General features: G+C 36.5%; 1 protein-coding gene across 2 annotated transcripts in view; it reads left to right on the top strand.

Annotated features, from left to right (window-relative positions):
• Nucleotides 1-15,001, top strand: part of IPO8 (importin 8) — a 67,855-nt gene that overhangs the window by 16,826 nt on the left and 36,028 nt on the right. For both annotated transcript variants that reach the window (XM_004006750.5, XM_042247314.1), the window contains 6 exons: nucleotides 1,696-1,785; nucleotides 3,471-3,565; nucleotides 3,997-4,081; nucleotides 8,935-9,069; nucleotides 9,940-10,039; nucleotides 14,801-14,877. In XM_004006750.5, coding sequence (XP_004006799.1) covers nucleotides 1,696-1,785; nucleotides 3,471-3,565; nucleotides 3,997-4,081; nucleotides 8,935-9,069; nucleotides 9,940-10,039; nucleotides 14,801-14,877 — 582 coding nt within the window. The remainder of the gene's footprint in view (nucleotides 1-1,695; nucleotides 1,786-3,470; nucleotides 3,566-3,996; nucleotides 4,082-8,934; nucleotides 9,070-9,939; nucleotides 10,040-14,800; nucleotides 14,878-15,001) is intronic.

Here is a 15,001-nt window from a genome sequence, read left to right on the forward strand (position 1 = left end):
CCTAATTAAGCTTAAAAGCTTTTGCACAGCAGAGGAAACCATTGACAAAACAAAAAGACAGCCTGCTAAATGGGAGAAGATATTTGCAAATGATATTAACAATAAGGGGTTAATATCCAAAATATATTAACAGCTCATATAGATCAATAACAACAACAACAAAAACCCAATTAAAAAATGGGCAGAAGACTTGAATAGACATTTATCCAAACAAGAAATATAGATAGTCAACAAGCACTTGAAAAGATGCTAAACATTGCTTATCACCAGAGAAATGTAAATCAAAGCCATAATGAGATACCACCTCATTTCAGAATACCTATCATGAAAAAATCTTCAAATAACAAATGTTGACAAGGATGTGGAGAAAGGGGAATCTTCATACACTGTTAGTGGGAATGTAAATTGGTACAGCCATTATAAAAAACTATATGGCATTTCCTCAAAGAACAAAAAATAGGACTACCATATGGTCAGCAATTCTACTGCTAGGTATATATCTGGAAAAAATGAAAACACTAATTCAAAAGATATATACACCCCAGTGTTCGTAACAGTATTATTCACAACAGCCGTATTATGGAAGCAACTTAAGTGTCCATCAATAGATTAATGAATGAAGATATTGTATGTTTATGTACATGCATATACATACAATGGAATATTACTCAGCCATAAAAAGAATGAAATTCTGCCATTTGCAGCAATGTGGATGGACCTAGAGTGTTTTACACTTAGCGAAATGTCAGGCAAAGAAACACAAATACTGTTATCACTTATATGTGGAATCTAAAAAATAAACAAGTGTTTGTAACAAAACAGAAACAGATACATAGATACAGAGAATAAACTAGTGATTAACAGGAGAGGGAAGTGGGGAGGGTCAAGATGCATTGGGATTAAGAGATATTAACTACTGTGTATAAAATAAATGAGTAACAATGATGTATTGTACAGTGAAATACAGCCATTATTTTGTAATAACTTTAAATGGAATATAAGTCTATAAAACTAGTGAAGTCACTTGTATATCTGAAAATAATGTAATATTTTAAAAGAACTACATTTCAAAAATAAAAAGATAATTATATGAGGTAATGGAAGTATTGACTAACATTGTTGTAAAAGTAATTTAACAATATATATGTGTATCAAATGATCATGTTGTGTACCTTAAACTTACATAGTGTTATATATCGATTCTATCTCAATAAAGCTGGAAAGATAAAGTTTGACACCCAAAGTGGTAAATGGTAAAAAATCACTTATCTAGAGTCTCATGCTGAATAAATGACCTCTTTCTGTATTATTTTTATTATTTTTTACTTAAAAATGTACTAAGGACTTCGTTGGAGGTCCAGTGGTTAACACTTTGTGCTCCCAGTGCAGGGGGCATGGGTTTGATCCCTAGTTGGGGAACTAAAATCCGGGATGATGCACAGCATGGCTGAAAAAAAGGAGGAGCTCAGAGAAATAATTTATAGCATGTATATTTTCTAGATTAAAAAAATTTAACTTACACACATATGCTTATAGAGCTGTTTTAAGTTAAATTTTAAGTTGAATCATCTGAAATTACTATTTTCATGGTCAAGTGTTAGACGTTCCATGTATTTCAGCCTTTCTATATAGATGAGTTGCAGATTTTTTAGAGGGGAGGAATTATTGTCTGATATTGTTGTCCTTTGTTTTCAGTATGCATTGCCTCTTCAACTGGTGAATAACCAAACCATGACAGCGTGGATGGAGATCTTCCGAACTATTATTGACAGGACTGTTCCTCCTGTAAGAAAGGGCTTCTGTTTCTAAGAAGAATTGGGAAAAGTTGGATTTGGGTTATTTGTGGTAGACTGATTATTATCGCAGACTGCTATTTAGGGAAAAAAAATTACTGTAATAAAAATAATTTATGATACATACTCAGCTACAGAAAATTCAGATAAACAAAATTAATAAAATCACTGTTTAATCCTACTAAAAATAGATAGCCATTTTTAAAACTTGATAATCATTCTCTTTTTTTCTCTGCATTCATATACAACATATTTTTTCCTACAGAAAATACTATAAAATCTTTAAGGAAGAAGTGATTAAAAAGGCTCTACTGACAAAATCCTATTAAAAAGTGATTAAAAAGGGTATACAGAAAAAGAAGCATTAACGAAATCTGTCAGGAAGAACAGTTATATTTTATGATGTGTGTGAAAACGGTGTATATAGATATGTAGACAGTTGTGTGCATGCGTGCGTGCTCAGTCATGTGTGCCTCTCGTGACCCATGGACTGTAGTCCACCAGGCTTCTCTGTCCATGGCATTTCCCAGGCAAGAATACTGGAGTGGGTACTGTTTTGATATTAATTTTCACTTAAAATTTCTTAGAAATATTTTGGACGATTTTGAATTTTTTTGTATGGTACATTTTTGCTTAATGCTTCATTAGCTAGATATTTAGCTTGTTATAGGTTTAACTATAAGGATGTAGTTAGATTTCTGTGCACATATATGATTATTTTGTCTGGGTAACCTCCTTGCTGTGTTAAGGCTTTGACAGATCTTTAGCTAATTAGTAAATTAATTAATTGAAGTAGAGTTGATTCACAATCTTATATTGGTTTCAGGTGTTTGGCATAGTGATTCAGTATTTTTATAGATTATAGTTTATTAAAAGTTAGTAGAAAGTAATGGCTATAATTTTCTATTTTGACAGATCTTGAAAACAGCTTTCTAGAAACAGTATATTGGCTTATACTTTAATAAAACAGTGACTGATGCTGTTTTGTTAAATTCTAAGTTTGCCAGTTTGATAGGTGAAAGATGGTGTCTCATTTTTATCTGCAATAAATGTGATACTATATTTCATCTATCAGATTAACTCAGAAAACTAATCAGATTAACTTAAAATATATTAAAATTTAAAAATTATATATATAATTATATTAAATATATAAAACATTATATTAAAATAAAAATATATTAAAATATAAAATTATAAAAATTATAAAATATTTTAAATTTTGAGTTTATCTCCAGATGTCTCAATATTCCTTCCTTTGTCTATATCTTGGGACAAATTATGTTGAGGTTTAGTTTATACACATTAATGCACAGAAATTAATGAACAGTTCAGTGAATTTTGACAGACTGACACTTGTGTTACTATCTCCGAGATCAAGATATAGAACTTTTTGGTATCCCAGAGAGTTTCTTTGAGGGATGTGATGTTTTGTATTTTGTTTTCTACTTATTTGGGCCTTAAGATAGGAGATAAATGTGAACAGTAGCACTAGTTAGTTGAAGTTTTGTTTGTTTAATTCCTACCTAGCAATCTGTAAAGTAAGAACTTGCATTTGTATGGCAATCTTAATTCATATTTAATATTGCTTAATTTATATCAACATTTATTCTGCCTTTGTTAGTCACATAAACCCTTTCATTGTAGGAGTTTTATCTGGGTGTTTTGTCCTCCTAGGAGACTCTGCAGATTGATGAGGATGATAGACCAGAACTAGTCTGGTGGAAATGTAAGAAGTGGGCACTACACATTGTAGCTCGACTCTTTGAACGGTAATTCTGGTTATTAGATTTACCATCTGCGGTTAGCATCTCAGTATTGGATATAATAAAATTGAATAGGTCCCCTTGATGCTGTATGGTATTTGATTATTTTTCTTTAGAGGGCAAAAAGTTACCCTGTGCTTGTTTTAAAGGAGGCTTCACTGTGATCATAGGCTTTGAGATCGTAATGAGGTGAACGGTCTTCGCTTTCTAGTCTCTGTAAAAAAGGATGGAGAGATGATATTTCTGTCTGAAATTTTAAGTATGGCCTGGAGTCTAAGTGCTGCTTGTCATAATTTGATTTCAGGGCTTTTAAATAAAAGGGAAAGTGTTAGTTTTCTGCCCCTATAGAATGTATCTATCAAAAAGTATTTAAACTAATGAGCATGTTTTGTTTACAAAATTCTGAGTATTTAAACATTTTCTCTTTGTGTTTCAAGATATGGAAGCCCAGGAAATGTCACAAAAGAATACTTTGAATTTTCTGAATTCTTTTTGAAAACTTATGCAGTGGGAATTCAACAGGTAATAAACTTAACATTTTTAAAATAAAAGGATGATTACTACTGAAAGTAGTTAAAGTCACTTCTATCATTTAAAAGTAGATTATAAAATATTAATTAATACATTACCTATTTTTAAGGATGAAATGGCAGCTCTGGGAATCTAATGCAATACTGTCAGTTTTAGAAGCAAATGTACTAGGGTCACTACTGCCAGAATTCCCCTCCCAAACAAACAAACAAAAAAAAGAATACCCCTCCTTGATGCTGGACTCAGCCCTTTCAAGTATGTTGATTGATAACTTGTACAGCAGTCAACAGTATTAGATCATGTTCTTCAGTTAACTTTCTGACCTCATATCAGTTTCTTACCCTCTATTTCTTGAAGCCTACACATCTTTGTTTTAAGTTTTTATATCGGAAGATTTAGGTAATAGGAGTTGATCTATTTCAAGAGGAGTTGAACTCAGAAGTAGACTTTCAGCTGAGAACTTACACATTTTTGTGGAAGTTTGGGAACTTTTCTATACAGTGAAAATTAGGAACTCTTAAGAAATACTCCAAGTTGATGTTAATGTTTACAAACTACAAAGGATAGATGGACATGAAGACTGGATTATCTGTATTGCCATTTGAATTATGAAATTTTTGTTTCTGTTTCAACACATGAAATTTAATAATGATTGAGCATTGGCTATATCAGGGCTGTATTAAGGAAACAAAGATTAATCAGACATAGTAAAAGGCTTTAATGATAAAGAAAGTGTTTCTAGATTTTTATCAATCTCTGCATATTAGTCTTCTTTATTGTCAGTGATAGTTAAATACTTAAAACCTGACATCTTAGATGGAGTAATTCCTTTTATGGATTATCATTTCTAAAAATTTCCTTGCAGTGTTTCAGGAAAGCTATGGCTATAATTTTCTCACAAATTATTTTATTGGTCCATTAAGTTCAGTTCAGTACCTTAGTTGTGTCCAACTCTTTGTGACCCCACAGTCTGGAGCATGCCAGGCCTCCCTGTCTATCACTAACTCCTGGAGCTTGTTCAAACTCCATGTCCATTGAGTCAGTGATGCCATCCAACCATCTCATCCTCTATCATCCCCTTCTCCTCTCGCCTTCAATCTTTCCCAGCATCAGGGTCTTTTCCATTGACTCAGTTCTTTGCATCAGGTGGCCAAAGTATTGGAGTTTCAGCTTCAGCATCAGTCCTTCCAATGAATATCCAGGACTGATTTCTTCTAAGATTGACTGGTTGGATCTCCTTGCTGTCCAAGGGACTCTCTAGAGTCGTCTCTGACAACACAGTTTAAAAGCATCAGTTCTTCAGTGCTCAGCTTTCTTTATGGTCCAACTCTCACATCCTTACATGACTACTGGAAAAACCATAGCTTTGACTAGATGGGACCTTTGTTGGCAAAGCAATGTCTCTGCTTTTCAATATGCTGTCTAGGTTTGTCATAGCTTTTCTTCCAAGGAGTGTGCGTGTGTGCTAAGTTGCTTCAGTCATGTCTGACTCTTTGTGACCCTATGGGCCATAATCCACCAGGCTCCTCTGTCCAAGGGATTCTCCAGGCAAGAAAACTGGAGTGAGTTGCCATGCCCTGCTCCAGGTGATCTTCCTAATACAGGGATTGAACCCGCATCTTTTATGTCTCCTGCATTGGCAAGCGGGTTCTTTACCACTTGAGCCACCTGGGAAGTCCTTCCAAGGAGGAAGTGTCTTTTAATTTCATGTCTGCAGTCACCATCTGCAGTGATTTTGGAGCCCAAGAAAATATAGTCTGTCACTGTTTTCATTGTTTCCCCATCTGTTTCATGAAGTGATGGGACTGGATATCATGAAGTTAGTTTTTTGAATCTTGAGTTTTAAGCCAGATTTTTCACTCTCCTCCTTCACCCTCCTCAAGAGGCTCTTTAGTTAGTTCCTCTTCGCTTTCTGCCTTAAGGCCCATTAGACAGTTTGTATTTCAAATCCTAAAAGATGATGCTGTTAAAGTGCTGCACTCAGTATATCAGCAAATTTGGAAAACACAGCAGTGGCCACAGGACAGGAACAGGTCAGTTTTCATTCCAATCCCAAAGTAAGGCAGTGCCAAAGAGTGTTCAAAGTACTGGACAACTGCACTCATTTTGCATGCTAGCAAAGTAATGCTCAAAATTCTCCAAGTGAGGCTTCAGCAGTACGTGAACCGAGAACTTCCAGATGTTCAAACTGGATTTAGAAAAGACAGGGGAACCATAGATCAAATTGCCAACATCTGTTGGATCATCTTAAAAGCAAGAGAGTTCCAGAAAAACATCTACTTCTGCTTTATTGACTACACCAAAGTCTTTGACTGTGTGGATCACAATAAACTGGAAAACTCTTCAAGAGATGGGAATACCAGCCTACCTTACCTGCCCCCTGAGAAACCTGTATGCAGGTAAAGAAGCAACAGATGTGCAGGTTTCAACATGGGACAATGGACTGGTTCCCAGTTGGGAAAGGAGTACGTCAAGGCTGTATGTTGTCAACTGCTTATTTAACTTATACGTAGAGTACATCATGTGAAATGCCGGGCAAGATGAAGCACAAGCTGGAAACAAGATTCCTGGGAGAAATATCAATAACCTCAGATACACAGATGATACCACCCTTATGGCAGAAAGTTAAGAAGAACTAACGAGCCTCTTGATGAAAGTGAAGGAGAGAGTGAAAAAGCTGGCTTAAAACTCAAAGGTCAAAAAATGAAGATCATGGCATCCTGTCCCATCACTTCATGGCAAATTGAGTGGGGAAACAGGGAAACAGCTCCAGACTTTATTTTCTTTGGCTTCAAAATCACTGCAGATGGTGACTGCAGTCATGAAATTAAGATACTTGCTCCTTGGAAGAAAAGCTGTGATGAACCTAGACAGCATATCAAAAGACATTACTTTGCCAACAATGGCCCATCTAGTCAAAGCTATGGTTTTTCCAGTAGTCGTGTAAGGATGTGAGAGTTGGACCATAAGAAAGCTGAGCACTGAAGAATTGATGCTTTTGAGCTGTTGTGTTGGAGAAGACTCTTGAGAGTCCCTACGACTGCAAGGAGATCCAACCAGTCAATCCTAAAGGAAATCAATCCTGAATATTCATTGGAAGGACTGATGCTGAAGCTCAAACTCCAATACTTTGGCCACTTGATGGGAAGAACTGACTTCTTGGGAAAGACTGTGGTGCTGGGAAAGATTAAAGGTGGGAGAAGAAGGGGACGACAGAGGATGAGATGGTTGGATGGCATCACCAACTCGATGGACATGAGTTTGAGCAAGCTCTGGAAGTTGGTGATGGACAGGGAAGCCTGGCGTGCTGCAGTCCATGGGGTCGCAAGGAGTCAGACATGACTGAGTGACTGAACTGAACTGGAATATGTACTTCGTTGTGGATACCAGGATAATCAGGGAGCTGGTCAGCTCTCTCTCTGCTCTTTCCACTGCTATTAAAGCCCCAGTAAGCATCCTAAAATTGATGCCTTCTTATAGTGTGTTCAGTAGAGGTTTTCAGTGTCATGTAAACATGTATAAATACACACATTTAAATTTCATGCGGTTGCATCCATGCCGTGGAAGCCGTTCACAAAATGGCGCTCATGAGTGAACAACTAAACTGAACTGCACCCATGCCATCAACTGAACCTTGGTCATTTAAGGTATATATTCCTGATATTTTTAAATGTTTTTTTAAATCAAAAGCTGTTCCTTTGGTTAGTGTTGTGGCTCATCTGCTACCACCTGCGCTTCGCGTGAACCACAGCCATATTAGGGAGAACTGTGTTCAGTAGCGTCCCTTTTTAGTCTGAATTCCAGAAAGTTTCTTGGTGATAAGACTTCTTTTTTAATTTTTAAAAAATTTTTAATTTTACTTTATTTTACTTTACAATACTGTATTGGTTTTGCCATACATTGACATGAATCTGCCACAGTGATAAGACTTCTGACAAATTTTATAAGCCTGAATTTTATGTGACTTGAACTGAATTCATGTTCTGAATTTGTAAATTTTGTACGTATTTTAAAAGAACACTTTTAAGTTTATGCATCAGTTGAGAGAGAGATAAGCTTGCTTGTAGTGAAGGACTCTGGAGATCAGGAACCGGAATACTTGGGCTATGTGGTAGTGCAGCCTCCTACATGGGTCATTGCAGTGGCTTTGGACATGGTTCCTTCCTTAGAAACAGTTTTAAAAAAAAAAATTCTAAAAACTCGGTTTTGTGTTATTTCTACAAAGACTTTCCATGGTCTGAGATTATAAAATAAAAAATTTCCGCACTCTTTTAGTTATTCTATGGTTTCTTTTTTTTTGTTGCTGTTGAAATATTTTCCCCATCTGGAATTTATTTTGGTGTGAAGTTTAGTTAGGGAGCTACATTAATTTTTTAGGAGCTACCTAGTCAACTATCCCAGTACTGGTTTTTTTTGAATGACGTTTTTTTTCTAGTTGAAATGCACCTTTGTCAAATATTAAAAATCTGTTTATGGTGTCTCTCACTATATGGATATAGTGTTTTCAGTGTTCATTTAGTCAGGTCTGTTATTTTACAGTAGGTTAATTTATTTGAAGAGCTAGTATGTGGAATAGAATATAGGCTTATTTTGAATACTTCCACAGGTTAGAAGTAGGGTAAATGGCAGAAGATCACAGTGAGATACCTTTCAGTTCAGTATAACAAGGACCTATCTAAGCTCATGTGCTTTCTCACAAAATATTTATTTCTCTAAAAATGTTAGTTTTTTTTTTTATCTCTGTTGTAACCTCTGACTTGATTTTATGTCATGCCTAAAATGCCCCTCCTGTTAACTTTAAAATTGTTTGTTTTCCTATGTTTTCTCTTCCTATTTTCCTGTAGGTACTACTGAAAATTTTAGACCAGTATAGGCAGAAAGAGTATGTAGCTCCCCGTGTTCTTCAGCAAGCTTTCAACTATCTCAACCAAGGAGTTGTTCATTCTGTGACTTGGAAGCAGATGAAGCCGCACATACAGGTTAGTGTCAGTGAGCAGGTCTCCGAAATTATCCTCTAGTTAAAAATTTTCTAGACAAGGTCAGTGTTAACTAATCCAAGATTTTATATTTAACATATGTTTGTTTTCATTAATAATTTCAGAAGAGTATCTTATGTTTCATATAAAGAGTTTAGAAGTTTAAATATTTGAGAAGAATGAGGCCTTCAAGTTAAATGAGTTGATCTTGGTTGGAATCTCATTTAGCCTCTGTTTTTCCTCTGATACGTCAGATAGTATTTTTCTCCCCTCCTTACCTGCAAGTTGCTAGGATCAAATGAGGTATTTTGTATAACAGCATTTTGAAACCAGTCGCCAGGGTTGTAGTTAAGGTAGTGTTCTTTTGTAGGAAATGCAGCCTGATAAATGACCATTTTCTTTTGTAGGTTTTTATTTCTTTTTTTAGGTTGTTAAATTCTACAGCAAAAGTTAAAGTTTTCTGTTTGTATCAATTTCACTTAAAGGTAGAATTCAGCATTGTTAAGCATTGATTAATTCAGCATTGATAAGGGACAAATCAATGAAAAGTTATGGACCATTGATAAATAAAGTAATATTTACATACAGACAACTGGGTAATTTGAAGATGTTAGGAGCTAAATTTTTTCCTCTCAAAGTATGCGTTCTTTAATTCTGTAATCTCTAAGATGGTAGCTGAAAAGTAAAGCAAATTCTTTTATCTTTGGTGTCTAGGATAGATTTTGTTTAGTGTTATCTTATTACAGATCTTAAAGATATGTTAGAAACATTAATATGACAGTTTGGAAAACTGACTTTATAAAGCCTTTCATTATTAATATTCCCCAAATGTGAATATTCTATATCCATTTATTGGTTTGTTTTTTCTCTTAGAATATCTCTGAAGATGTGATTTTTTCTGTGATGTGCTATAAAGATGAGGATGAAGAACTGTGGCAGGAAGATCCATATGAGTATATAAGGATGAAATTTGGTAATTGAAATTATTTTATTCCTCATCAGTTCCTGGTTATATGAAGTAGTATAACTAAATTTATACTTTTGAGTAGATTTATTACTTTGTGAAATTCCCAGAGTTCTGCTTTGCATGATAAATTCCAAAACTCGTGAAAGTTTTGATGTTCAGCTGAGCCAGTGGTCTTGAGATGAGAAGCTACTTTATTTATCTAACCCTGTCTAGGATGCTGAAGCAGTATCATCTCTATGCAACTCTTTCTATTGTGATGCTGATCTACAGAGTCCATTCCTTTCTATGACTTTTGGGCTACACATTTGGGTTTGTTCTTGGTCTGGGAGATCCTTTGCATTTCTGCATATTTTAGGAATGCTGCAATATAGTTTGTGTCCTTATCCTAGGGACTGAATCTTCCTCAGGGGAAGGAAATTACTTTTGTTGACACCAGTGTGTGGTTCTGTTCCCTGTGGGTCCTTTTAGCCTTGCATCTTCCTGGAGGCTGCTGAACTCTGTAGGTTGCCCAAATTCATTCCTCTTTATTCCCAGTATGAATTAATCACTTCATGCGTACTCAGGCAGTTAGTATAGGAAGATGTTACTTGTGTACCACTGTTTCTCCCACAGTGAAGAAGCTATCTGGGGGCAGGGACTATCTTCAGTTCAGTCCAGTTCAGCTGCTCAGTCGTGTCTAACTCTTTGTGACCCCATGAATTGCAGCACACCAGGCCTCCCTGTCCATCACCAACTCTTGGAGTTCACCCAAACTCACGTCATCCAGCCATCTCATCCTCTGTCGTCCCCTTCTCCTCCTGCCTTCAATCTTTCTTAGGATCAGGGTCTTTTCCAGAGAGTCAGTTCTTTGTATCAGTCAGTTCTTTGTGGCCAAAATATTGCAATTTCAGCTTCAGCATCAGTCCTTCCAATGAATACTCAGGACTGACTTCCTCTAGGATTGACTGGTTGGATCTCCTTGCAGTTGTAGGGAATCTCAAGAGTCTTCTCCAACACAACAGCTCAAAAGCATCAATTCTTTAGTGCTCAGCTTTCTTATGGTCCAACTCTCACATCCTTACATGACTACTGGAAAAACCATGGCTTTGACTATATGGACCATTGTTGGCAAAGTAATGTCTCTGCTTTTTGATATGCTGTCTAGGTTCGGCATAACGTTTCTTCCAAGGAGCAAGTGTCTTTTAATTTCATGACTGCAGTCACCATCTGCAGTGATCTTGGAGCCCAGGAAAATAAAGTCTGGTGCTGTTCCTGTGTTTCCCCACTCTATTTGCCGTGAAGTGATGGGACTGGATGCCATGATCTTATTTTCTAAATGCTGAGTTTTAAGCCAGCTTTTTCACTTTTTCCTTCACTTTCATCAAGAGGCTCTTTAGTCTTTCTTCCCTTTCTGCCATAAGGGTGGTGTCATCTGTGTATGGTTATACACATATATAGGTTATACACATATATATATAGGTTATAGATATTTCTCCCAGCAGTCTTGATTCCAGCTTGTGCTTCATCCAGCCTGGCATTTCACGTGATGTACTCTGAATATAAGTTAAATAAGCAGGTTGACAATATATAGTCTTGATGTACTCCCTTCCCAATTTGGAACCAGTCTGTTGCTCCATGTCTGGTTCTAACTGTTGTTTCTACCTGCGAAAATATTTCTCAGGGGGCAGGTAAGGTGGTCTGGTATTCCCATCTCTTGAATTTTCCAGTTTGTTGTGATCTACATAGGCAGAGGTTTTGGCATAATCAATAAAGCAGAAGTAGATGTTTTTCTGGAACTCTCTTGCTTTTAAGATGATCCAGTGGATGTTGGCAGTTTGGTCTTTGGTTCCTCTGTCTTTCTAAATCCAACTTGACCATCTGGAAGTTCTCGGTTCACGTACTGCTGAAGCCTCACTTGGAGAATTTCGAGCATTACTTTGCTAGCATGTGAATGAGTGCAATTGTGCAGTAGTTTGAACATTCTTTGACATTGCCTTTCTTTGGGATTGAAACGAAAGTTGACCTTTTCCAGTCCTGTGGTCACTGCTGAGTTTTCCAGATTTGCTGACATATTGAGTGCAGCACTTTCTTAGCATCATCTTTTAGGATTTGAAATAGCTCAACTGGAATTCCATCACCTCCACTCACTTTGTAGTGATGCTTCCTAAGGCGCATTTGACTTCATATTCCAGGATGTCTGGCTCTAGGTGAGTGACCACACCATCATGATGATCTGGGTCATGAAGATCTTTTTTGTATAGTTTTCCTGTGTTTCTTGCCACCTCTTCTTAATACCTTCTGCTTCTGTTAGGTCCATACCATTTCTGTCCTTTATTGTGCCTGTCTTTGCATGAAATGTTCCCCTGGTACCTCTAATTTTCTTAAAGAGATCTCTAGTCTTTCCTATTCTATTGTTTTCCTCTATTTCTTTGCATTGATTACTGAGGAAGGCTTTCTTATCTCTTCTTGCTGTTCTTTGGAACTCTGCATTCAAATGGATATATCTTTCCTTTTCTCCTTAGCCTTTAGCTTTCTTCTTTTCACAGCTATTTGTAAGGCCTCCTCAGATAACCATTTTGCCTTTTCCATTTCTTTTTCTTGAGGATGTTCTTGATCACTGCCTCCTGTACAATGCTACCAACCTCTGTCCGTAGTTCTTCAGGCACTCTGTCTATCAGATCTAATCCCTTGAATCTATTTGTCACTTCCACTGTATAATCGTAAGGATTTGATTTAGGTCCTCCCTGAATGGTCTAGTAGTTTTATCTATTTTCTTCAATTTAAATCTGAATTTGGCAATAAGGAGTTCATGATCTGAGCCACAGACAGCTCCCAGTCTTGTTTTTGCTGACTGTGTAGAGCTTCTCCATCTGTGGTTGCAAAGAATCAGCCAATCAAATTTCAATATTGACCACCTGGTGGTCTGTCTTGCTTTATTTTGCATTCTCCATTCCTCTACAGACCTACATGACTTTGCAAGTTCTTGGCACTAGTCTGCATTCAGTGAAATGTTCAAATAAATAATGGTAAGACTAGCATTACCTAAGGCATGATGAAGGGACTGTGACCACAGTGCTTTCCTCTTCTTGGGACATGTGTTTCTGGTTACCTGAACTAAGCCTACTAGAATAGATGCCAGATTATTGGTCCATGTTGTTTTCACAGTGCTTTATGTTTAGTATTATTTGATTCGGTAAGTGAGGAAGTGCCTCTTTCTCTTGGAGACAAAGTACAGGAAAAGCAGAAGTGTGAGAAAAGTAAATGCAGAAGTATTTACCACTGGTTTATCCTTCCATTCTATCATTTCCTTTTCAAAATCATGATACATAATGCAGGATTTATTAATTCTCCTTCCTAATGCTTTAATGGGCTTCCTAGGTGGCACTAGTGGTAAGAACCTACCTGCTAATGCAGGAGATTTAAGAGATGTCGGTTCGATCCTTGTGCCAGTTGATCCCCTGGGGGAGGGCATGGCAACCCACTCCAGTATTCTTGCCTGGTGAATCCCATGGACAGAGGAGCCTGGTGGGCTTCAGTCCATAGCACTGCACAGTCGGACATGACTGAAGTGACTCGGCACATGCACAGTGCTTTAAATAGCACAGAATTACTTGCTAATCTTTCTTCTGTCTTATTTAAGGCATTCTTTTTAGTGTTTGGCTTTTCTATACCTGTGAACTTTTATAAGTGCAGTGTATTTGTTTAGCTTTCTGAAAACTACTGTTACTTTACTTACTCTTCATATTAAATAAGAAAGTACTTCAGGTTTTGGAAAATATAATAGTTAAGAGCTCTGTGTGTTACACTTTATTGATTAAAAGAGAATATGGATAACTCAAGACTAGGTTGTGTCTTTTTTTCCTTAATAGTTTCCTTCTGTGGACTAGAACGCAGTGGCTAGTGTGTGTATTTTACTTTTAGAAAGCTATTGGGGGAAACAGTTACTAGTCTCCTTTTTATATTTTTGTCACGTGCAGTTATTTATATGAACAAAATACTTCTAAGTATATTGACTGATATTAATAATGGTGTTTTTAGATTTGGTAAAAACTGAAGGAGAGGAACTTATCTGCCGGTCCAGTGGCTAAGACTTCATGCTCCCAATGCAGGGGGCCTGGTTTTGATCCCGGGTCAGAAAACTAGATCCTACGTGCCATAATTAGAATATCCCACATGCCCCAACAAAGATCGATAATCCCACATGCCATAACTGAGACCCATCACAGCCAGAGAAAAAATAAATATTTTTAAAAAAACAGACTGAAGGAGCTCAGGCCTTGATGTTAAGACAGTCTGGATGTGAATACTGGCCTAGTTGCTTACTGTGTAATTGTGGACAAATTACTTAACCCCTCTGAGATGCGGTGTTTTCAGCTGTACTGTCTTGTGTGCGTTTGGGTGTAATCAGTTTGTTTCTTTCTCTTACTGTGTAAGCAAGATGAGAACCTTTTTTTGATATTTGTATCCCCAGAGCTTAGAACAGAGCCTGGTACACAGTAAACAGTAAATACATTTTTATTGTTTTCTGATAGAGGTAAAGCATTTTTCCTATCCTCAGTGGAACTGTATTGTGTGTTTTAATATGATTATTTAAAAGGACAACCTATAGAGTTTGATAAATATTGTTGTGTATGAGAGCAGTCATGATATGTTCTTAGCTTATAACCAGTGTTATATATGGACTGTTTTATTTCTTGGTTCTGGAGTAGTGGTCAGTCAGGTTTAAACTATAATAAGTAGTTGTATTTTTGCTAACATGGTTTAAACTTTTAAAATCTAAAATCTTAGATATTTTCGAAGATTATGCTTCTCCTACCACAGCAGCCCAGACTCTCTTATATACTGCTGCAAAGAAAAGAAAAGAGGTATGTAGTTATTCTTTTTAAATACAAAACTGAAAGGTGACTGTGTTGATTTGACATTCTAATGAATGCCCCTTGTAGTTGAAAAATTATGTTAGTAGTTATAATCTGTAACTTTAAAAAATTT

Source organism: Ovis aries, chromosome 3 (genome assembly GCF_016772045.2).
Source record: "Ovis aries strain OAR_USU_Benz2616 breed Rambouillet chromosome 3, ARS-UI_Ramb_v3.0, whole genome shotgun sequence".
NCBI classification, from domain to species: Eukaryota; Metazoa; Chordata; class Mammalia; order Artiodactyla; family Bovidae; genus Ovis; species Ovis aries.